Consider the following 23540-nt stretch of genomic DNA (forward strand, 5'->3'; position numbering starts at 1 on the left):
AGGGTATTTTTTCATATATATTTCGGACAATTTCGGGTATAGATCGGGTATTTGAAAAACTCGGTTTCGGGTATTGGAAAAATCCGGTTCCGGGTGGTTCCGGTTTTCGGGTATTACCAGGTACATATCAGGTCCAATTTGGGTACGGGTTTTGGTACTGAAATTCATACCCTATTCGTACCCTACGGATAGGGTCGGGTACGAGTATTAAAAACCCGTGTATTAAAAAAACTGGTTCCTGGTTTTTTTTCGAGTTTGGTTCCGAGTTCGGGTTTTTTTTGCACCTCTACATTAGGCAATTTGTTGTTATATATAACCCAAGTTAAAATACGTAAGTAGACAAAAATGAGAATTGTGATAAAGATTTGTAGGAAAAAAAACCCTAAAAAAATTTCAAACATATAATAAAAAAACATCACTCAAGATATAAAATAAAAAAAGAAAAAATTTTAAAAACTAAAATGTTTCCCCGTTATTTCCGTTAAAAAAAACAAAAAAGGAAGACGACAAAAAGAAACAATGCCGAGAAAAATACACAATGACGAAAATAAACAAAAACAGGATGATAACTAAAAAAGATACAATAGATCGCAAAATACAATACAGTGCGGAACAAAATATAGCACAGTGTTGAGTAATATAACACAATCAAGTAAAAAAGACATAATATCAAAGTAAAAAGACACAATTAATGAAGAAAATAAACAAAAAACAATGATAAATAAAAAGACGCTATGATCTTTTTCACTCGATATTGTGTTTTTTTAGAACGAGAAAGACGGTGAAAACATTTTTGTGTTTTGCTTTTTTCTTTTTCTTTTTATTAAATTTGAGTTATGATTTTTTTATTATTTTTAGTACATGTGGTTTGTTCAATTACGCAAACTTTAGTACCGTTTTTTATTTTATTGCAAATAACTACTTTACTTTTCTAAAACTTGTCATTTTAGTTTTTTTTTTCTAACTCCGTCAAATTTGTCCGTTAAGTCAGGGGTAAATACTTAATTTCGATTGTTTTATTTATTTTTTAATTTAAGCTAAATGTTATTTTTATACATATGGTTTGTTCAATTACGCAAATTTAGTACTTTTTTTGAATTTATTTCAACTGGATACTTGGATTATAGGCAAATCACACTTAGTGTTTTAACATACATTTTGGTTTGCCTATGATCCAAAAATAATCCAAGTATCCAGTTGAAATAAATTCAAAAAAGAGTATTAAAGTTACGTAATTAAACAAACCACATGTATGAAAATGACACTTAGCTCAAAAGAGAAAAAACAAACAAAAGAAATTATCAATTCACCCACTACTTAACGAACAAATTTAACGGGTTAGAAAAAAATTAAAATGACAAGTTTTAGAAAAGTAAAATAGCCATTTGCAATAAAATAAAAAACAGTATTAAAGTTACATAACTGGACAAACCATATGTATTAAAATGACACTTAACTATTCTTTTAACAATAATTGTTATTAATAGTTATTATAATTATTTTAATAATTATTATTATCATTTCATAACTATTATTATTATTATTAGTAGATGATGATGATGTATAGTGAAGGAGAAAAGAGGCCTAATGTAGTGGGTGACTGTAATGCTATTATCGTGACTTACACCAGTCATTTTAATTTGGGAAGCAAAGAGAAAATGTGTGCATGACACGAGATAGGGATTGAGTTTTCATCAATAATAATAGTCTAATTTTTTAATGGTATTGACTTGTAATTCATTAATATTATGATACTGATATTTATTTACATTTAGAGCAAGTGCTGAACATGCATGATTTTTTAAATTAAAGTAACTCAATTACCTTTAGTCCGAGTGTCCAACCACACCATTGAGCATAGCATTGTAACTCGATAGTTTTGATATCTAAAAAAACTTAAAAGAAATATATTTAACTCTTTATTTATGAAGAAACACTAAGTGACCCCGGGCAGATTATGGATAATCTGGGGGCTAGGTAATGTTTCCCACGAAGGTTAGGTCCAGCAGAGTAAGTTGTACTTTAGGGAACCTGCAAAACAGACACCGTAAGCTCGTCACTGAGAAGGGGGGGGTTCCTCCTTGTGACCACCCTCCGGCGTGAGAATCAGTCTATATTGCTCTTTGAATATAAAAGTATATGAATACTATTAGAGCAATTATCAAGTAAGTTATACGAGATAGTAGATTGATCTTACCATTCCAAGATATTGGAGTATTTATAGCCGAAGGTAGGTTTTCTAGAAGGTACCGCCGGCTGAATAGTATTCCTGTTCAACCAACAGTGGATTACGCACAGGCCATACTGGTTGGTGGGTAGGTTACAGCCAATAGTAATAAAGTCGGCTGCACTATTCCACCAACTGTAGACTATGCACGTCCCACTGACTGTGGATTGTACGCAGGCCATGCTGGTTGGTGAATAGGTTACGGCCAACAGTAATACTATTCCACCAACTGTAGGCTGCGCCTGCTCCACAATGAGGGTTGGTGAGTAGGCAGCGGCTAATAGTGACAAACAGTACTAGAGGGTGCCCCTCCTCGCACTGTTGTCGGTGAGCTGTCACCCTGTGATTGGCTCATGGGCTGTTCTGGTCAGATCGTCTGTCCTATCCATACCTTGGCAGGTATGGTACAGAAGATCTTTCAGAATCAGACTGGCTCATTTGGGCGGGATTGTTCCCGCCTTGCTCATGCCTTCACGTGACTGCTGAAGTAGCTAGTGTCTTGTGCGTGTAGCCCTGCTGTCTGCGGGTAGCCTTCCCTGATGGCTTGTATCCGCAGCTGCGGGAACAGGCGGGGTACTTCACCATTGGGAGGCTTTCCCTGCGTGTACAGCTTGCGTACTGCGCGTAAGATTCTATGAGCATGGTGGGTCCTGCGGGAGCAGATGGCCTTTGCGCAGACGTCCATGTTCAAGGTGAGTCTTGCGGGACCAACTGGTCTCTGCTGGGACCTACCTCTTCAAGTCCCCCCAGTCCAATGTTCTTCTCATGCGTGTTTAATAAAGTGAGGTGAACTTTTGGACTTAAGCAAAGGGTTTTGAAAAGGGTTTTGTAAGGTTTTCCATGGGAAGTCCTTGTCACTTGCAGAAATGCCCGAGTTTCCTGCTTGGTCTCTGGGTATGATGCGGGTAGGTCTGTAACCTCCTCGCAAGTCAGGAGCATTGAGTCCCAGTTGTATGTATTTTCCATGAGGTTTTGGTAGTTTTGAACATAGTGATCAATTATGTTAAGACCACCAATTCCATCTTGGAGCTTCAAACAACGTAGTTCTCGACGTTCCCGCTATGCGGGGATGTTATTTCCGTTTCCGCAAGCATTGCCCAGAAGATCCTTCTTGGTTTCAATTCCCAGCGGAGCGCTAGGTATGTGAAGGGTTTTGCCTTAACACTGTACCTGCGCTCGTCTTACGGTTACTTTACTTCCAAGGTATTCCTGGCGTCAATTCCCTGCGGGTGCTTGGTATGTGAAGGGTTTTGCCTTTACACTGTACCCGCACCCGTCTTATAGTTACTTGGTTGCCGAGGTACTTGGCTTCAATTCCCTGCGGGTGCTAGGTATGTGAAGGGTTCTGCCTTAACACTGTACCCGCAGCCGTCTTACGGTTACTTGTTTACCAAGGTTTTCTTGGCTTCAATTCCCTGCGGGTGCTAGGTATGTGAAGGGTTTTGCCTTAACACTGTACCCGCAGCCGTCTTACGGTTACTTGTTTGCCAAGGGGTAAGGGGTATTTTCCCGCTTACTTTTTAATATTTTCGAATTTTGAATTTTGAAATTCGAAGAGTTGGTGAAAAGATAAGAACAGTCCAAACCTCTGAAACGTCGTGCGACAGTTTCTTCTGACTGTGTCAGGACGTGCAGGAAGTTATGGTGACGTGACAGAACATGGTCATTCCAGTCGCTTTTTCAGGCGCGTGGGCGTGATTTTTCGGGCGCGTGGCCGCGAAATTACTGGCACACGTCCTTTCAACAGCTGTTGCCAGCCTGCTTTTTGCCACGTGTCATAGTTTCATTGCACCTTTGATTTCTCTCTCCTCCGCATTAAATTCACCGCATTAATTGCGATTACTATATAAAGGGGGAGAGAGTTATTTGTAATTCACACTTTCACCTTTCTTCTTCTTCTTAGTGATTTCCGGCAAATACTCCCCTTTTCAGGCAAGCATTTTCCCGAAATCACTTTCTTCTTTCCACCATGTCTTCTCATGATACTGATGATCAGAAGACTGCTGGCGAGTGCCAGTGTTCTCTTCCTGTCGATCTGTACCAGTATATCGTCAGGAAGTTCATGCTCGAGTCTCTCGAGCCTGAGTTTCCTGAACCCCACCATACTGTGTACGATGCCCCTAGTGGCAAGATCGGGGTTTATGCTGCATTCTTTGTCTACGGAAACCTTAGGTTTCCGTTGACAAAGTTTGTGTACCGTGTCCTGGAGAGGCACGGTGTGCACCTGACAGAGGTGCACCCCATGGCCATTGCCAAGGTCCGGCACTTTGAGTGGGTGTGCCGGATATTGGGCCTTGAGCCCTTTGTTGACCGTCTGATGACCTTCTACACTTGGAGGTGCATCCAGGGGTGGTACACTCTTACAACCCGTATCAAGGGTTTAAAGATTTGTACCACCGAGCGGAGTCTTCGCTCATGGAGAAGAGAGTTCTTCTTCATATCCGCTCGCGCCGTCCCCATCGCCATGAAGTTTAAGAATGGCCAGGCGCTTCCGAACCTTCCCGCCCTCAACTACGAGGAGGCGGAATGGTTTTCGAAGATATCCCGGGTCCAGTCCCCGGTTTTCCGTTTTCCGGAGTCGGCGATGGTGATGCTGGGGATGAGCCGGGTGTGGAAGGCGGCGAATGCTGATAAGGTTCCGATCGTCCTTGAATATGGTTCGAACTCTACCCCTTATGGTATGTCTTGTTTCTTTTTTGCTGATTACGATTTTTTCTAACTTTCTTGTTGATTTCAGAGGGTAACGATCTTCAGTCGCTCCTGAATCCGCGGGAGGAAGATGGTCCTGCGCGGATGGGTACTCGTGCTCTGGACGAGAACGAGTTGCCCATCCTAGAGCAGACTGCGGGTCGGTTCGTGGAGGTTTACCCGCCAGGCCAAGAGATCCTGAGCCACCGACGGCCAGGTAAGCCTATCTTCTACCCTGAACCTCTCAATGCTGTGCCTGCTGCTGGAGTTCATGACATTTCTTCTTCTGAGGAATCCGCAGAAGGTCCTCCACTGGTGCGGAAGAAAAAGGCTGCCGTCGGGAAAGGCAAGGAGGTGGCCTCTACGGCCGACCCTGTAGTCCTATCTGACTCGGAGTCAGATAATGCAGAAGTGGCGGGGAAGCCCGGTGGTGAGGAGACCACCGCTCCGGAGGCTGCAGGTGTTACCTCCGGGGAGGCAGCGACGACGACGGTTACCGGTGTCAAGAGGCCGGCTCCATCGGGTTCGCCCCCGCTCGTCCGTGCGTTCAAGCTCAAGAAACCCCGTAAGTACCCCCATAATTCTTGTCTAGCTTTGTTGTTTCAAATAAATTTTCTAACACTTTTGCTTGTGCAGGTGTGGATGTTGACGCATTCCAGGGTGGAGTTGGAGTAAGTATTCCCCCGCCAATGACGGTAGGCTCGGTCAGCCTTCCCGAGGCGTCGACCCAGGCGTCTACGCTTGCTTCCGCTGGTTCCAGCCTTCCTGAGGCTGTTCCAGCTGAGAAGGTGTCTCCGCCGGCCGTGAGTGCAATTTTTACAGCATCTTTCACGGAGCCGGCGGTTACTGTTGCTGAGGAGACGGCGCCAACCATGGCTGCCACGGCGGCTGCCACTATACCTGCGCCACCGGCACCGACGGCCGGACCATCAGGTACGCGCTGGGCTTCCCGCCGATCTACGCCACCTTCCCGTCTGCCTGACCTGTTGGATGGATTTCCTTTAGGTTCAGGTGATGGGTTTGGCGGCTATCGGCCTGTTATTGACCCTACAGGTACGTAGGGTTCTTCTTGCTTTGTATATTTTTGTCATCTTTTCCTAACTGCCTTTGTTTCTTTTGCAGTGTCGGATTCCAATGAAGTGTATGTTCCAAGATGGAACATACGCCGAGGAACAACCCTTCGCACCCCTGTGGAGTGTGTGGACTGGGCTCGCCACGCTGCTCCTCATGGTGCGTTGGGGGAAGCCATGTCTAGCTACCAAGAGGGTAGGCTAACCAATGAGCTTCGGGTTCTCCAGGCCCGAACGCAGCCCCGCGTCGAGCTGCTTTGTCGTGAAAACGACAAGTTAAAAGCGGCTCGCGCCAAAGATGTATCTGAAGCGCGGGCTCTTCGGGAGGAGAACCGGCAGTTGGCCGCTGCCGCAGCCGAGAAGGAGAAGGCCTTCAAGGCCCTCGAGGTTGAAGTCCAGGCGCGACTCGAGGCCCGCTCCAAGGCTGCCCAAGCTGTGAATGAACAGCTTCGGCTGGCCAAGGAGACTGCGCGAAACTCAACTGAGAGGGCTGCCAAGGCTGAAGCTGTTGCTGAGCCACTACGCGAAGAAAATGAGCAGCTTAAATGCAAATTAAAGGCTCTTCAGCATGCTCATGACGCCTTGGCAATGGAAGATGCCAAGAAGCTGCAGGAGATCCTTGACCAGAGGGGGATGCTTGACCGTACTGAAAGGAAACTCAAAAGCGTCGAAGAAGCTGCCGCCAAGGAAGTTCAACTTGCCAACCTTGATAAAAGCGGAGCTGAACGTGCTTACAAAGAAAGTCAAGCTACCCTCCAATGGCTGCTTCAAGAAGCGTTGCCTGAGGTATCTTTATCTTTTTCTTTACGCTTTCTGCTCGTAATTAGAAAATGTTCTAACTTGTAATTTTCTTTTGTAGGTTGTGCGTCGGGTCCTTTCAGAGACCTCTTACGACGATGCAATGAGCGCAGCCCTCAACGCTTCTCATGAGGATGGGCAGAAGACTGGCTTCCTGCTTGGTCTAGGGTTTGCTGAGAGAGGCTTTCCGCCCTCCAACTTCCCTTTATTCAATGTTAATACTGAAGCTGCTTATGACCAAGCTGTGAGTCAGTATGCTGCCTTCCCGCATCCAGTGGTGGAGAAGGTGAATGAAGCTGCTGCTGCTGATGATGGGCTAAGCGTCCTTAAGGCTTTCCTTGGGCAGCCGCGTTCTGACGGTGCTGGTCCAAGCGGAGGTGGCCCTGAAGCCTGATCCCTTCACACTGCTAGGATAGACTTAGCCTTGTATAGATTTCTTTTAGGCGGGTAGTTACCCAGCCCTTCTTGTAATTGATTGTGAAATATTAATCTCTTTGCGTATAAGATTGTTATTTCCTTGGGTTCTTTGCTTTATAAACTTATGACTTGCATACTTAGTTTAAATTAGCAATTTCCCAAGTGCTTAGAATAAGAACCTTTGAACGTGGTTGATGATGGGTTAAAGTTTCGCCTCCTCCTTCGTGATTGTGCGGGTAAAACCGTCACTTGCACTTGGTAGGATGGCTAATCTTTACCCTTTATCTGACCTGCGTGTAGGTTTTTCAAAATTTCTAAGGCATTAAGTTAAACCTTTGAACGTGGTTGATAATGGACTAAAGTTTTCGCTCCCTCTTTCGTGATTGTGCGGGTGTAACCGTCACTTGCACTTACTAGGATGGCTTTAACTTTAGACCTATATCTGACCTGCGTGTAGGTTTTTCTTGTCCTTTTTTTAAGTGTTCATAAGTTAACCTTTTAACGTGGTAGACGGTAAGTTAAGTTTGGCTTCCTTGTTCGTGATTGTGCGGGTAAGACCGTCACTTGCACTTACAAGGATGGCTAAACTTTACCTACATCTGACCTGCGTGTAGGTTTTCCTTAGAAACTTTTTTAACATTTTGGCGTTGTGTTTATGCGGGTATTGCCGCCTTCCACACGCAACTACTTGTTCCCGTAAGGGAAGTTCATAGGTTACAAGCTATCAATACATCATGAAAGGAGAATCATTTCCATTAGAAGTGGCTCTAGGCCTTTTCTTTACAAGTTGGAATTGATCTACATATAACATTTGCGTAATTGAGCTCCATTCCATGTTCTAGGGATGGGAGTGCCATCGAGCCTTTCGAGCCGGTACGCGCCCTTTCCCAGAACTTCTTTGATAATGTATGGCCCTTCCCAAATCGGGGCCAACTTTCCTGGGCGTTGTTGGTTCGAAGCCTCGTTGTTACGCAGTATGTAGTCTCCTTCGTTGAAGTTGCAGAGTTTTACCCGCGTGTTGTAGTATTTTTGCATTTGTCGTTTGTAGTTTTCTTCACGCACGGCGGCTAAGTCTCTGCGCTCTTCGGTTAGCATAAGGTCTAACCGTCTTTCCGCATCATTGTCTTCTGGTTGGATTAAGACCCTTGGTGAGGGTAAACCGATTTCGACTGGGATCATGGCTTCAGTGCCATAAGTGAGACTGAACGGGGTTTCTCCCGTACTGGTCTTCTTCAGCGTTCTGTTTGCCCAAAGGACGTGTGGAAGCTCGTCCACCCAACCGGATCTATGTTCCAAGAGTCTTTTCTTTATGCCTTCGACGATGCTCTTATTTGCTCTTTCCACCTCACCGTTACCTTGCGGGTGTGCCACTGAGGTAAAGGTGTGGGTGATTTGAAGTTCTTTCAGCCACTGCTGTAGCTTCTTGTCAGCAAAGTTGGTGCCATTGTCGCTTACCAAATTCTGTGGAAGTCCAAAACGACAAATAATAAATTCCCAAATAAATTTTTTGATATGCTTTGCGGTTGTTTGGGCTAAAGGTTTCGCTTCTATCCATTTGGTGAAGTAGTCAATGGCTACCACTAGGAACTGAACATTCCCAGCTGCTGTTGGAAATGGGCCTGTCACGTCGATGGCCCACTTCTGAAATGGCCACGAGGAAGTGACAGGAACAAGTTCATTTTTCGGGCGATGCGTGTTGGGTGCGTAAAGCTGGCAAGATCTGCATTTTCTGATGTATGCCAACGCGTCCATATGCATCCCCGGCCAGAAGTATCCCGCGTTGTTTAGCTTGGCTACCACAGCGCGGGGGCCTGCGTGTACTCCACAGATGCCTTCGTGAACCTCCCTTAGGAGGTAGTCAGCATCTTGGTTGTCCACGCATCTTAACAATGGGCCAAGAAAGTTACGTCTGTAAAGGGTGTCATTGACCAGCTGATAATTTAGTGCTTTACAGCGTAGTTTTCTTGCCTGTGACTTCGACTCTGGTAACGTTCCTGCTTCAAGGTATTTTATTATTGGGGTCATCCATGTTTCTGTACCGGTTTGGATGACACAAATTTCCTTGTGCGGGACTGATGGTGTTTCGAGGAGTTCCACGCGGATGTCCTTTCCCAAGTGGGTGAAGGCCAGTGATGCAAGCTTGCTTAACGCATCCGCAGATTTGTTTTCGCTGCGCTTGACGTGTATCACTTTACAATCATTAAAATCGCGCATGATGGCTTTGGCTTGGGCAAGGTACAGGGCCATTGTGTCGTTCACAGCCGTGTACGTCCCGTTTATTTGGTTTGCTACTAGCATGGAATCAACGTGGGCTTCCAAATTTTTTACACCCATCTTTCGCGCAATCCTCAATCCGGCCAGGAATGCTTCATATTCAGCTTCGTTATTCGTACTTGGAAAATCCAGCCGAATAGCATAAGTATATTCCTGGCCTGCTGGATTTGTTAATTTTAACCCTGCGCCCGAACCCTCGTTACTAGCTGCTCCATCAGTATAGAGTCGCCAGACTTCATCGATTTCGTGTGCTGGGGAGGGTTGAACCTCCTCCTGGCACTCTTTCTCCCGTGAGGCGGGGACTTCTGCAATAAAATCAGCCAGGACCTGACCTTTAATGGCTGGTCTCGGCTTGTATTGAATCGCATATTCTCCCAATTCAATTGCCCATTTGGCTAGACGTCCCGATAACTCGGGTTTGCCTAGAACATTTGAGAGTTTGAAGTTGGTGAGAATAGTGATTGGGTGACCCTGGAAATACCGTCTCAACCTGCGTGACGCGTGTATAAGTGCCAAGACCAGCTTTTCCAGGGTAGAGTACCGGGTTTCCGCGTCTGCCAGCACGCGGCTAACATAATAGATTGGCATCTGGATGCCTTTTCGTTCTACAAGCAGGACTGCCCCGGTTGCTCTATCGGTTGCGGAGAGGTATAGGATTAACTCCTCTCCCGCTTGTGGTGCTGTGAGTGTTGGGAGTTCGATCAGTCGTGATCGAATCTCCTGAAAAGCTGCTTCCGCTTCTGGTGTCCAGCGGAAGTGCGTTTTCTTTAAACAATTTCTTAGCGTTGACACAAAAGGGAACGACCTATCCGCATGGTTTGCAAAAAAGCGGTTAAGCGCGACTAGTCGTCCATTAAGTGTTTGAGCCTGTTTTATGGTGGTAGGTGATTCCATTTTGACAATGGCTTCGACCTTTTCAGGGTTCGCTCTGAAGCCATCTTTAGTAATAATGACCCCTAAGAACTTCCCTTCTTCCACCCCAAATGAACACTTGCTCGGGTTGAGCTTCATGTTTATCTTTCTGAGCGTGTTGAAAGTTTCCTCAATGTCTTTCAACATCGTCTCTGGCTCGGGGCTTTTGATGACCAAATCATCCATATAGACTTCCAAGTTTCTCCCAATTTGGGCGTGAAACTCTTTGTCCATTAGTCGTTGGTACGTGGACCCCGCGTTCTTAAGTCCGAACGGCATCATTTTATAACAAAATGTGCCATCGGGCGTCCGAAAGGCGGTTTTGTCCTGGTCATCCACAGCCATGTGGATTTGATGGTACCCCTTATACGCATCCAAGAAGCATTTAAGGCGAAATGGTGCCACCGAGTCCACCTTAAGATCAATTTCTGGCAACGGATAACAATCTTTGGGGCATGCTTTATTCAAATCTTTGAAATCTATGCACATGCGCCATTGTTTGTTATTCTTCGGTACCATTACGGGATTTGCAACCCATGTTTGATATTTGCTAACGCGCACGATGCCCGCATCAAGGAGTTCCTTGACTTGGGTTCTACACGCGTTGGTTTGCTCGGGCCCCATTACTCTGCGCTTTTGTACGATCGGCGTAACGGCCGGATCGCATTTGAGCTTATGCTCTGCCTTTCCTCGGGGTACACCAGTCATGTCGGCTGGTGTCCACGCGAAGATGTCTGCGTTTCGCTGCAGTAAGCGCTTGAGTAAGGTGCGTGTTGGATCAACAATTGTCGGGCCAATGGTAACGGCCTGATCGGGATATTTCCCATTGAATGCCCACTGTTCAGGTTCAGTGATGGTTTGTTTGGCCATCTTCGGTTTGGGTTTAGAGGAGACAGATGCGATGCATACCTGGGGAATGCCCGTGATCATCGCTACGCCTTCAGCTGTTGGCCATCCCATCATGCCGTGGACTGAGGATACCACGGCGTTGAATCTTGCCATCCCGTCTCTCCCGAATAGGATGTCATACGTATGATGTGGTTTTTTCATCACAACAAAATCCACATCCTCCGTGCGTGAATAATTCCCATCGGTGAGAGTGACGGGGAAAGATAGGATGCCCAAGGGAGTGTTCATGCTGCCGTCAAACCCTTCCATCGAAGCGTAGACCGTCTCCAGGCGCTCCTTGTCTTCATCATCGAGCTTGTCGAAGAACTGCCTGTACATCACTGTCGACGATGCGCCATTGTCAACGAGGGTGCGGGAGGTGATGTAGTGCCCCAGCTGGCTTTTAATGACAATGGGGCCTTCTTTGTTTGGGCCTCCCGGCACTCGCGGGAAGCGCACTTCTGCTTCCTTCCATGCACATGGTTCGGTCATTGATCTCTTTCTCCCTCTGACCTTACCATGGACCATGTTGATGCTAATGTCGACGGGCTTCCGTCCGTTACCCCTGTACCTGTTGTCGTTCCTTCCTCCCTTGATAGATGCCACGAGGTGTGCGAGCCTCCCATCCTTGACGAATGTCTCGACGATGTCCCTCAAGGATGTGCACTCCTCAGTGCTATGGCCCTTTGTCCCATGGAAGTCACAAGACTTGCTTTGATCCGCATTGGGTTTCTGTCGGATCACTGGGGCTTTTGGCCATGGCAGTTTTTCCGTGGCAAATATCTCCGTGACGCTCTTGGTAAGTGGCGTCCAACGGTTTTTTCCGGTTCGAAGGGTGCGTTTTGTCCCTTCCGCCAACCAGAGGGCGAGAGCTTGAGGGGGTGTCAAAGTTTATCCTTGACTGCCAAATACCTTGCCGCCTCTTTTTGTTCAGCCGGGCGGTTCTCACATTGTTCTCCCTTGTCCTCTGCGTGTAGAGGTTTGTATTGTGGGGGAGATCTCTTCCCAGCTGTTTCTCTGTTTCGGCAAAGCGCTTGGCTGCCGTCATTATGGCATCCCACGTGGATGGCATACCGTCTTTACCCGTCAGAGTGCGGATGAGTTCTGGGTATTCAGCGCCCTGAATGAAAGCGGCGCGAACGAGGTCTTCACTGATGTTGCCCAGACTTACCTTCTTGGAGTTGAAGCGGGTGATGAAATCCAGTAAGGATTCATCCTCTTCTCTGACACAGTTGAGGATCGTCCACTGCTCCTCAGTGTGCTTCCTCTGTTGACTAAACTGTTGACTGAACTTGTTCTGGAAGTCTGCCCAGTCATAAATGTGGTGGACCGGTAAACGGTCGAACCATGCTCTGGCTGCTCCTACCAGAGTCATCTGGAACATGTAGCACCACGTGGGTTCCGTCCAGTTACTGACGGTTGCCCCCGCAATGAACCTGTTCAGATGGTCATCTGGGTCGGATAGACCATCGTATGTGCCAACGTTGGACATTTGTTTGGCACTCCTCGGGGCGATTGCTTCTGCAATGTCCCTTGCAAATTTTGACCTTCCTGCGTTTGTAGCAGTAGGTCTAAAGGCCTTGGAGAAGTCGCGAGAGCTTTTTTCCGTGACTGGTTGGAATGCTTCCCCAAAGTTCCTTTTTGGCTGGGGATCCGTTTCCTTACGCTTCCCTTTCGCCCTATGGCGAGGGTTCGCGTCGGTGTCGGAGTCTTCCCCCTCGCCGTCTGAGTACTCGTACTCACTACTCATGTTGAGGTGCTGGCGAGTACTACCGAATTCCTCAGCTTGTTGGACTGAACGCAAGCGTTCGTCCAACTCAGCCTGAAATTCTCTTTGACGTGCCTCGGCCCATGCCTTCACTTGATCAAGTGTTTGGCGAGGAGCTCGAGGTCGTTTTTCCAGCTGGGCATCAGTGAATCCCAGTGGAATATTTACTCCACTTGCCCCTACATGAGTGACTGGGGTAGTGTTCGTAAAATGTATTTCACTTGCCCCAGCTTGGGTGGCTGGGGTAGTGTTTGTAAACATTGTGTTGCCGGTGTTAACCCCAGTGGCTGGGGTTGTGGTTACCGGAATTTCTCTAGTCATCTTGGAAGTTTTGAAAAACTGGAGAAAGATGTAGTTCTAGCTTAATGCACGGATGGCGCCAATGAAGAAACACTAAGTGACCCCGGGCAGATTATGGATAATCTGGGGGCTAGGTAATGTTTCCCACGAAGGTTAGGTCCAGCAGAGTAAGTTGTACTTTAGGGAACCTGCAAAACAGACACCGTAAGCTCGTCACTGAGAAGGGGGGGGGGTTCCTCCTTGTGACCACCCTCCGGCGTGAGAATCAGTCTATATTGCTCTTTGAATATAAAAGTATATGAATACTATTAGAGCAATTATCAAGTAAGTTATACGAGATAGTAGATTGATCTTACCATTCCAAGATATTGGAGTATTTATAGCCGAAGGTAGGTTTTCTAGAAGGTACCGCCGGCTGAATAGTATTCCTGTTCAACCAACAGTGGATTACGCACAGGCCATACTGGTTGGTGGGTAGGTTACAGCCAATAGTAATAAAGTCGGCTGCACTATTCCACCAACTGTAGACTATGCACGTCCCACTGACTGTGGATTGTACGCAGGCCATGCTGGTTGGTGAATAGGTTACGGCCAACAGTAATACTATTCCACCAACTGTAGGCTGCGCCTGCTCCACAATGAGGGTTGGTGAGTAGGCAGCGGCTAATAGTGACAAACAGTACTAGAGGGTGCCCCTCCTCGCACTGTTGTCGGTGAGCTGTCACCCTGTGATTGGCTCATGGGCTGTTCTGGTCAGATCGTCTGTCCTATCCATACCTTGGCAGGTATGGTACAGAAGATCTTTCAGAATCAGACTGGCTCATTTGGGCGGGATTGTTCCCGCCTTGCTCATGCCTTCACGTGACTGCTGAAGTAGCTAGTGTCTTGTGCGTGTAGCCCTGCTGTCTGCGGGTAGCCTTCCCTGATGGCTTGTATCCGCAGCTGCGGGAACAGGCGGGGTACTTCACCATTGGGAGGCTTTCCCTGCGTGTACAGCTTGCGTACTGCGCGTAAGATTCTATGAGCATGGTGGGTCCTGCGGGAGCAGATGGCCTTTGCGCAGACGTCCATGTTCAAGGTGAGTCTTGCGGGACCAACTGGTCTCTGCTGGGACCTACCTCTTCAATTTAATACACAACTTTTTTCATCATTTTATGTCGTTTTATATATATGACTTCTTACGCATTGGAAACCTTAAAAAAGATTTCTGATAATTTTTTGCGATAGTTGAAATCACATTATTATTTCTATTTGTATTTTTAGAGATAGAAAGACATGACCCCGTTTGGATAGCTAACTTTTTGTGTTTCCTGCCTTTCTAAGCAAAACTTATCATATGGGCCCACTCTTTATGGCCCATGATAGAGTGTTTCCGTTCCACTTGTAAATAATACAACCACCACCATAACAAACTCGCATATCAAGAAAGTTAACCAAAAATATAAATCATTACTTGTTTTATTTGATTATGAAAAGTAAAACCAATGTTGTTGAGACCGGACCGGACCGGACCGGACCAGCCGGTCGAACCGGTCCGACGGGATTCGGTTCACTGACCGGTTCGGTATATAGTTCACTCAGTTTTCAGAAAACCGACTGGTCCGAACAGTAAATGCAAAAATAAAGAACAAGCGAATACAAACATGGGTAGATTTGATAAATGTTACTCACATAACTCGCAATCAAACTGACCTAAGTTATTAATCCACTACATGCACATAGTTTCTTTTAATAACACCCATTGAACCTTTTTTTTCACAACTCATATAGATTACCTCATCAATGTTATTTTCCCAACCTAAGTTATCTAATGTTGGACTTAAGGTAATTGTATGGTTATTATAATTCATCTTTTAAATTACACAGAGAGTAAATACATAAAAACACTCAAATGCAAAATTACTACAACTGAATTCAGTCTAGCAGCGATCATAAGTTGGAATCAACGTATAATCCAATTAGCCTTGCATGATTAATTGTTATATAAAGGTGAAAGTTGATACACCAAAATACTTGTGATTGATCTAACATTAAATAGAACTTTTGTTATTAAATATCTATGTGTTTTTATCCTTAATTTATCATGATCTTCAAAGCTTGTATTTTCGATGATCCCAAAAAAAGGCGCTGAAAAAAATCTCAAAAACCACCTTGGTACGATATGCACGTACTTGGGCCGAAAATGGGCGTATGTGACCATATGAAAGTTACTTGTTCTTGAACGACCTAAAATGCACCCCATATGTGAAAATTGTTGAGTTTAGCATCGATATTCATGGGCACCTGTTGAGTGTTGACTAACCTCAGCTCGATCTGATCCTTCTTAAGTATGACCTATATTGTGTCCTCTTAATCTGCCACTCAACCTACATAGCAACATATGTGCTCATCTACCTGACGTGTGCCACATCCATGCACATGAACACAACGGGGGTTTCTAGTAGTTTTGGTTCCATGCATTTTCTTTTGATTAAATTAGTGGTCAGTTATTTGTTTAGTTAGTGGGTAGTTTAAAGAAGTTAATTAGTATTTTCCTATTGTATGGCTATATAACGGCCACAACGTATTTCCATTAGGATATGAATGAAAATGATATATTGAGTCTATATATCTCTCTAAGTTGCTAATTTGGATTCCCGTCTATTTTTCTTAACCAACGATTAATTGTTGGAACCACATAACTACCGCAATACTACGATAAATAAGAGACTCGAAGTAACGGGTATCACATAAAGCACTTTAACTCTTCCTTCATATGCAGGGATAGGCATGTTCAAAACGGTTTGGGACTAGGAACCGGAACCGGTTCCTAACCGGTTCCTCTATTCAAAACCCCCTTTTAAACCGGTTCCAGGCTCGAACCGGTTAGGGAACCGAACCGGTTCTCCCACCCTCGGACCCCTAACCTATCTAACCGGTTCTTACCGGTTCCTAACCCGGTTCCTGTACCGTAACCGGTCAAAAAACGGCTATTTTTGACCCCAACGGTCAAAAAACGGCCAAAAAAAACGGTTAGGAACCGGTTCCGGTTCGGTTCCGGTTCCAGAACCGGTTCCGGTTCCTACCCGCCCCCACTCAGAAATGCAAGAACCGGTCACGGATCATCGGGTTGAATCAGATATGGTCCGGTTCCTACAAAAAACGGGTAGGAACCGGTTCGGGTCCGGTTCGGGTCCACCGGTTCGGTTCCAGGAACCGGTTTCGTTGAACATCTCTATGCAGGGACACCAAAAACACTCATGGGAGCCCCACGTTGTTCATCGTTCTCTATTCGAAATATCGAAAGAATTCCCAAATCTTCCCCAAAGTTTTTCTTTCAATGGTTCTCAAACGCGACGTCTACATTCAAATGCTTCACATATGAGGAGCCGAAGATGGTAAAATCAAATTTCCGCACATATCACTTGTAACAACTCGGATTTTCCACGTGCGAATCTGTTACCCGACCCGTTTTAAATTCGGGAAATTTTGACAACGAAAAGTATCGCGTTTATCAAGTAATTATTATAAAGTTTTTATTTGTTTATCATATTTAATTAATATATATTAAACTTTGAAAAATATGCGTTTTTAACCTAAAATTTAACTTTAATCATTTATTGGTTCCACATCAAATCTCCAGGGGCTAAATTACAAATTCTGCATATTATGTTATAATCCTTGGATCTTGAACCCGTTAACCCATACCCTGATCCGTATACCCATGACCCGTTTATCTTGCTTGAGCCACAATCTTCGTTCTAAACTCGGAATTGAATCGCGTTTATGATTGTTAATATTCTTAGCGGCCTAACGGACTAAGTTAATTAGGAAACGAGATCCGTTATAACGTGTATTGGTTCATTGACTAAACCGATTCGACCTAAAAATGATTATATATTCTAGGGTTAATAATAATTCAATTACTCTTCTCTGCACCTCCTATACAACCCGACGAGCCAAACCACTAATCTTAATTACATTAGTTTTGGCCGTACACCTCTGTTTGATTTCTGTTCTTGTCGTCGTGATTAGGGTGGTCGATCTCCTTGGTTCCATCATTTTTTAAGGTAATTAAAGCATGCATATTGTTCGTCCAACATCGTATAACCTAAATCCTAACATGAATTGAATGAATAATGAATGGATCAATCGATTGTTGATTTAGGATTTATAATCAAAATTGGGTTTAGATTTGTTTCTGCGTATAAATAATCGTTTACAGGTTCTAACCAGATGACACACCAGCGCGCATGGCTGGTGTGTGTGTGCACAAAACCTTGTTTGGCTTGATTTCGCGTGTTCGAGTCCCGGCCAGACCCTATTTTTTGGTATTTTTGATTTTGGCTATTTTAACTTGTTTTAATGATTTATAAGAATATTATAATTGATATTAAATATCAATTAAACATTATTTAATTTAATCCGACATCATAAAGCTAAACGTTTCTTGTCATTTGATGTCGTTACAAGTTTTCGTGTGTGTATATATATATATATATATATATATTATTGGTTTTAAACAAAATCATAATAAACGTATTTAACATGTTGAAATGTGTTACTTATATTTTTACCATCGGGTTTCGTTAAAGATTTTAAGATATAAATTTTACGATAATTATATATTTAAGCGATTATTATTATAATAGATCTCAACTATATTTATTCGAAACTAATTATTTGTAAGTTCGATTATACGATAAACAATGATTTTATAATTAAACGATAACAATAATCCGTTGAGATCAATCGTTCAATCCATAACATACTAATCATAATTGTAACTCAACCCACATCGAAATCCCAAATCCATTATACGTATTATATCATTTATAATTCAATTATAATATTATTTAATTAGGATTCTTGTCGGTATTCTCGAGGACTGTGATTATCGTTCTTGTCGTTTGGCTTAATCGATCAAGTGAGTTTGAGCATTCCCCTTTTTATCTACTGTTTTCAAATGTTTTGGGGACATATACGTACTTATTCATATTTTCTATTCTATATATATACACAAAATCGCAAACATAATCATTGTGTGAATATCAATTGAATGTTATTTTCTAATTGCTACATGCCTAATTGTTTACTTGACAACGTTTCGGAATGGTCCAACATATCCCCTTGTAGAGGGTTCTCATTAGTATGATCATACGACTGTCTTAGTAACCGGAGCCCGATTCGCTTGGCAACGATTCATTGGCACACGAGTACAACCTTGGTTTGCGCATTTATCAATTATCTATATATATATATATATATTATTTATTGTTTCAAAATTGGTGATCATTTCACTCAACATGTGTTGTTGATCAAACTCCATTTTCTACGCATATGCAGGTTGACTGAAGATTGAAGTTTGGACATTTAGAAAGACCTTAGGATTATAATGAAGACAAACTTGAATGTAAATGGTTGTATCTATTTATTTGAATTGTATCGTTGTATTTGATTATCGTGTGTGTTATTTGAACAAAATAATTAATTAGATATTGTCATTTATATTTGTGATATTATCTTCGAGCTGTGAGCAATCGGATTACGACCCGACATTTCCGCCTTAGGTTGGGGCGTAACATCACTAATAATTTAACCAGGCTATTTTTTCCTCATCATATATTTACATCCATTTTTAAAACTTATAAAAAACAATGTTACTTTTAATTTAAAAATTCAGAAACTTGAAATGACAATTTTAACTAAAATCACAACCTATCACCAACTTAGTTTTTATACATCAACTTAATAGCCCCATCTCACCAAATAATCACAATACTCTCATCCTCCACTTTACCCCACCCTACCCCACCTCCTCTCCATAAAAACCCTCACCCATTCCAACTCATCTCACCCCTTATTATCTTATTCCATCCTTAAAACATTAACCAAAGAGAAAACAAAATGACACCACATTTTGCCTCCTTTCATTACTTGCTAACACTCATCCTCCTATGCACCACCATCACCACCACCTTAGCTCAACCCGCAGCCGCACCCGCTCCTGGACCGCCACCGCCCACCAACATCACCAAAATCTTGGAAAAAGCCGGCCAATACACCACCCTAATCCGCCTCTTTGGCATAACCAAAGAGGGAGACCAAATAACCATCCAACTCAACAACTCCAATAACGGCATAACCTTATTAGCACCACCCGATAACGCCTTCTCCGCACTTGCACCCGGGGTTCTCAACTCGCTTAACGACCAACAAAAAGACGAACTGATTCAATTCCACGTCATCCCTAGCTACATTTCCACGTCACAATTCCAAACCCTAAGCAACCCTTTGAGGACACAAGCAGGAGATAGCACATACTATAACTTCCCGTTGAATATCACGACTAACGGCACTTCGGTGAATCTAACCACCGGTATTGTTAATGCCACGGTGGGGAGTACGGTTTATACTGATGGTCAACTGGCTGTGTATCAAGTGGACAAGGTGCTTTTGCCCATGAACTTGTTTGGTCCTCAACCACCCGCATCCGCACCCGCACCCGAACCCGAGAAGAAGAAAAAGAAGACGGGTGATACTCCGGCCACTGATAGTACTGCGAGTTCGGCCGATTTAGATTTACGTGGTGGTTTGCATGGCTTGATGGGTGGATTAATAGGTTTCATTGCTACGTTTTATTTGTAACGATGATGCCATGTGTCGGAAACGTGATACGGGGCCAGTCTTTTGCCTACTTTTTTTTTTTTTTTGTTTCTTTTTTTTTATTTTCTATTTTTCTTTGGATTGTGATTTAAGAGTAATGGTTTTGTGTGGTGAGTGACTTTTGAATATATTCTGTGACCATTGTAATCTACCGTTATTTTTTCCATCATTTTTTTTAAGTTGAAATGAAATTCCAGTTTTCATATCTTTACTTTTAACTTTTAATTGAGGTTTATTCCTAAGTACTGATTATTATTTTTTCTATCATAATATTTGATTATTATGGATGTATGTATGTAGATATGAGGGAAAAAAAAATAAATCTTAACTATAAATTTAGGGGAAGGTTTCATATGAAACATGATTTTGCGTCCGAAACGAATGAAAAGTTATGCGACTAATTAATTAAATCGCATTCACACTTATGCATGTAAATAACACATAATCATATTATCATAATTATGTGGACTTCATGTACGACAAAATAGACTATTTATTAAAAATTGTTTTTAAAGTACAACAATATATAATACTTAAATTATAGGAAATAAAACTCTTGATTTTATTATATATATGCTTTCCATTTGGATAATGAAGTATATAAAAGCTAAAAAAAGATGAAAATGAACACGGTGCTGGTAGGGAACCTTAGACGTCAAACCCATCAAAACGGCGTAATTTTGATTACATGATTATGGCCTTCTTCATGTAGTTATGGTGATCATATTTACTTGATATGCTTTAGTGTTTTACACCAACTTTTACATTTTACTTGGTACTTGATTTCTCTCCAGTTTATCAATTTCTGTAAATGTATTTCTTATTTATGTATAAATATTATCTGGTCATACACTCAATACTTTAGAAACCTAGTAGCCGCTTACATTTTTTTTGAACGGAGACTTTCTCAGTTAAGCAGTATCGCAACCGTCATGCGGCCTCACCACCACTCAGGCCAGACTATGTTGACATTATCAGGACCCACGCTGGCATCCAAGTGGCTTGGCGTTCCCAGTAAAACCCATTTCTTTAGTTTTGGTCCATTTCTTTTAAACAATAACTAAAAAACAAGAAACAATTTCCGTTCAAACACTTTAATTATTATTTTATCACAATACCTTTTGGTACAAATTATATTCCAGCCTAACATTCCAATATTTTATATAAGGAAATTCCGTATATATAATTGATAGTATTGTAGTCACATGACATGATTGAGAGATGCACATCCTTTTAAGTCTCGATAAACGAAGTGCAACAATATTACAACTATTTTTTAGCTAGGTTCACTATATATTTACGTTTTGCCTCAAATTCATTAGCTGGAATATATAGCTCTATCCCAAACAGTTTACCGTCTAGAATTAATAAGTATACACTTGACGTGTAACCTCATTTTGAGATCAATAATAACTTGATTACCATATACGATAGCACCTTACGGTCACCTCACTATTATTTTATTACAACCATTCACGGAAACAACGAAATAGATTGTTACCTAGCTAGCTAGAAACACATTCTCATTGACTTCCACTGAATCCTACGTTTGAGCCATCATTCATCGGACAACTTAACTTCATTAACTCTTGTTGCAAACTATATGCTCTTCTCTCGTTCCCTTCCGCACCAAGAAAATCTCTAGTCAAATTCCCGACACCCGAGCCAGCCCTGCTGCTCTTTTCCGTCAGCCCCGACATCATCATCATCATCAACCCGTCCCCGCCCATCACCCCACTACTCAAGTTCTCAGATCTGTTAAAACCCGAGAGCTCACTTGCGTTCATGACCCCAAACCCGCTTGAGGTTGTACTTCTCGTGGACCCCATTTGAGACGCCTTTTGCAAAAGCGCAGTAGCCGACATATGTGGCGGTGGCGCCTGATTCGTTGCGTTCATACAACCACCGTAATTAGTATACATTGGATTCAAGTGAATCTCAATTTCCCCCTTGGCGGTTTCTTCTTCATCTTTCAAACATAATGCATGTGGCATTTCAGCAAAACCTTGATCAGTTGTTGGTTCCTGACTTCTACACAGCCATTGCATCATGTCTGATGATAATATCCCACCATTGTTAATATTATTATTCGAGCTTGATGACCACAAAAAACACGAACTTGCAGTCGAGTTTTCGATGAGATTAATATTACTATCATGCTGTTGTTGCCAAATTGGTAATCTTGGTTTCATCATCATCAAATCATTTTGGAAACCGATATTGGTGGCGGTGGACATGATTCCAAACGATGTCATTCTTGAATTATCTTCCGTTAAAGCATCACAAAATGCTCTATGCGTTATGAAGCTATCTTTCCTGTCTCATTTATTAAAAGTTTAAAACATAAACATAAAAATGCAAATGTAACTTTAAAACACAATGATTAATTTTGATAATCTAATGATTAGAAATTAATACCTTGAAAAGAGTGTTCCACAATCACATTTGTACTCTCTTGTCCCACAAATTTTACTATGTGCTTTCCAGTCCGATTTAACTGCATACTTCTTCGAACACTTGTCACACTTCCATTTCTTCTCACCGTGTTTCCGGCTGAAATGCTTCTTAACTCCAGTGAGATCTCCGAGAGCTCGAGACGGGTGATGATGAACACAGCTTGTTTCCGGGCATATGTAAACCTTCTTCCTCACAACTTCTTGTTTGTTTCTTTGCTTAAGCTTCCAAGGAAGATTGTGACCTCTTCTATGAAGCTGCAAGTTTTGATCTCTCTGGAATCCCTTGCCGCAAACGTCACACACGAACCGGTTCGTCTCCATCAAAGATTTTGGTGATAAAGCTATTACTTCTGCATCTGGATCTATAATAATTGAATTAAACAAAAAAAAATCGATATGAAATAAATTTGGTATTTAATCCAGCGAATTAAATTTAAGGGTCATACTATATATTACTATAGCTACACCACTCCATTTGATTTCACACCATCACACCATCAAACGGCCGTCCATAAAACACCCAGATAACCGTTTTGACTAGAAGAGCCAAATTTTGAAAATAGTGGTAAGAACAGCCATTTGAAGAATATCTGGACGGCCGTTCTGACCACGTACGTCGAACTATGAAAGTTTTTACTTTTTAGTTAAAAGGACCGTCTGACCTATAGTGTGGTGCTAGATTTCAGAGGGTGTGTGTATATCTGACCTCTTAATTTTGTTACCTGGATTTCCGGCTAGATTACGTTTTCGTTTAGCTGAATTTGAAGCTGAAGAATTAGGGTTAGGGTATGTGATGGGGTCATGGATTAAAAGTGTGTTGGAAGGAGGTGGTGATGAGAATCCATCACCGGACATCATTTTAGATTAATAGATGTTGAGTTTTATGACGATAACAAGAACATGAGGTGCTAAAAATAGATGAATAGATGAAGATAATATAATGATGATGTATGACCATGTGATTCATCAAGTGTGTTCTTCAAGCATGACAAAATCCTAGAAAAACAACCGGGTTGATGACGGATTTTACATAATAAGTTTTTCTTACATTAAAGCTATGTAGAGATCTAGTTTTGCTTTGAATCTTCTTCATCCGA

The 23540-nt window shown here is 42.8% G+C and overlaps 2 protein-coding genes across 2 annotated transcripts; one reads left to right on the forward strand and one right to left on the reverse strand.

Annotated features, from left to right (window-relative positions):
• Window positions 1–19195: 19195 nt before the first annotated feature.
• Window positions 19196–19969, forward strand: LOC143583467 (fasciclin-like arabinogalactan protein 12). The gene has a single exon (XM_077065768.1). The coding sequence runs from the start codon at window positions 19229–19231 to the stop codon at window positions 19967–19969; it is 741 nt and encodes a 246-aa protein (XP_076921883.1). The 5' UTR covers window positions 19196–19228.
• Window positions 19970–21423: 1454 nt separating this feature from the next.
• On the reverse strand, window positions 21424–23301 carry LOC143583468 (zinc finger protein JACKDAW-like). Its single transcript, XM_077065769.1, has 3 exons — window positions 23166–23301; window positions 22406–22805; window positions 21424–22303 (listed from the first exon to the last, which is right to left on the reverse strand). The coding sequence occupies exons 1-3, from the start codon at window positions 23299–23301 to the stop codon at window positions 21511–21513; spliced, it is 1329 nt and encodes a 442-aa protein (XP_076921884.1). The 3' UTR covers window positions 21424–21510.
• Between the last annotated feature and the right edge of the window lie 239 nt (window positions 23302–23540).

This window comes from Bidens hawaiensis, unplaced genomic scaffold, assembly GCF_021521415.1.
Source record: "Bidens hawaiensis isolate Kalapana, Puna unplaced genomic scaffold, B.hawaiensis_p1.1 tig00032405_1, whole genome shotgun sequence".
Lineage (NCBI taxonomy): Eukaryota > Viridiplantae > Streptophyta > Magnoliopsida > Asterales > Asteraceae > Bidens > Bidens hawaiensis.

Bases quoted from the DNA above. Each gene is read 5' to 3' on its own strand.
- LOC143583467 (XM_077065768.1), top strand. From the start codon at position 19,229: ATGACACCACATTTTGCCTCCTTTCATTACTTGCTAACACTCATCCTC.
- LOC143583468 (XM_077065769.1), bottom strand. From the start codon at position 23,301: ATGATGTCCGGTGATGGATTCTCATCACCACCTCCTTCCAACACACTT. The intron at 22,806-23,165 runs GTAACAAAATTA...CAATTATTATAG, and splicing joins TAATCTAGCCGGAAATCCAG to ATCCAGATGCAGAAGTAATA. The intron at 22,304-22,405 runs GTATTAATTTCT...TAAATGAGACAG, and splicing joins TGTGGAACACTCTTTTCAAG to GAAAGATAGCTTCATAACGC.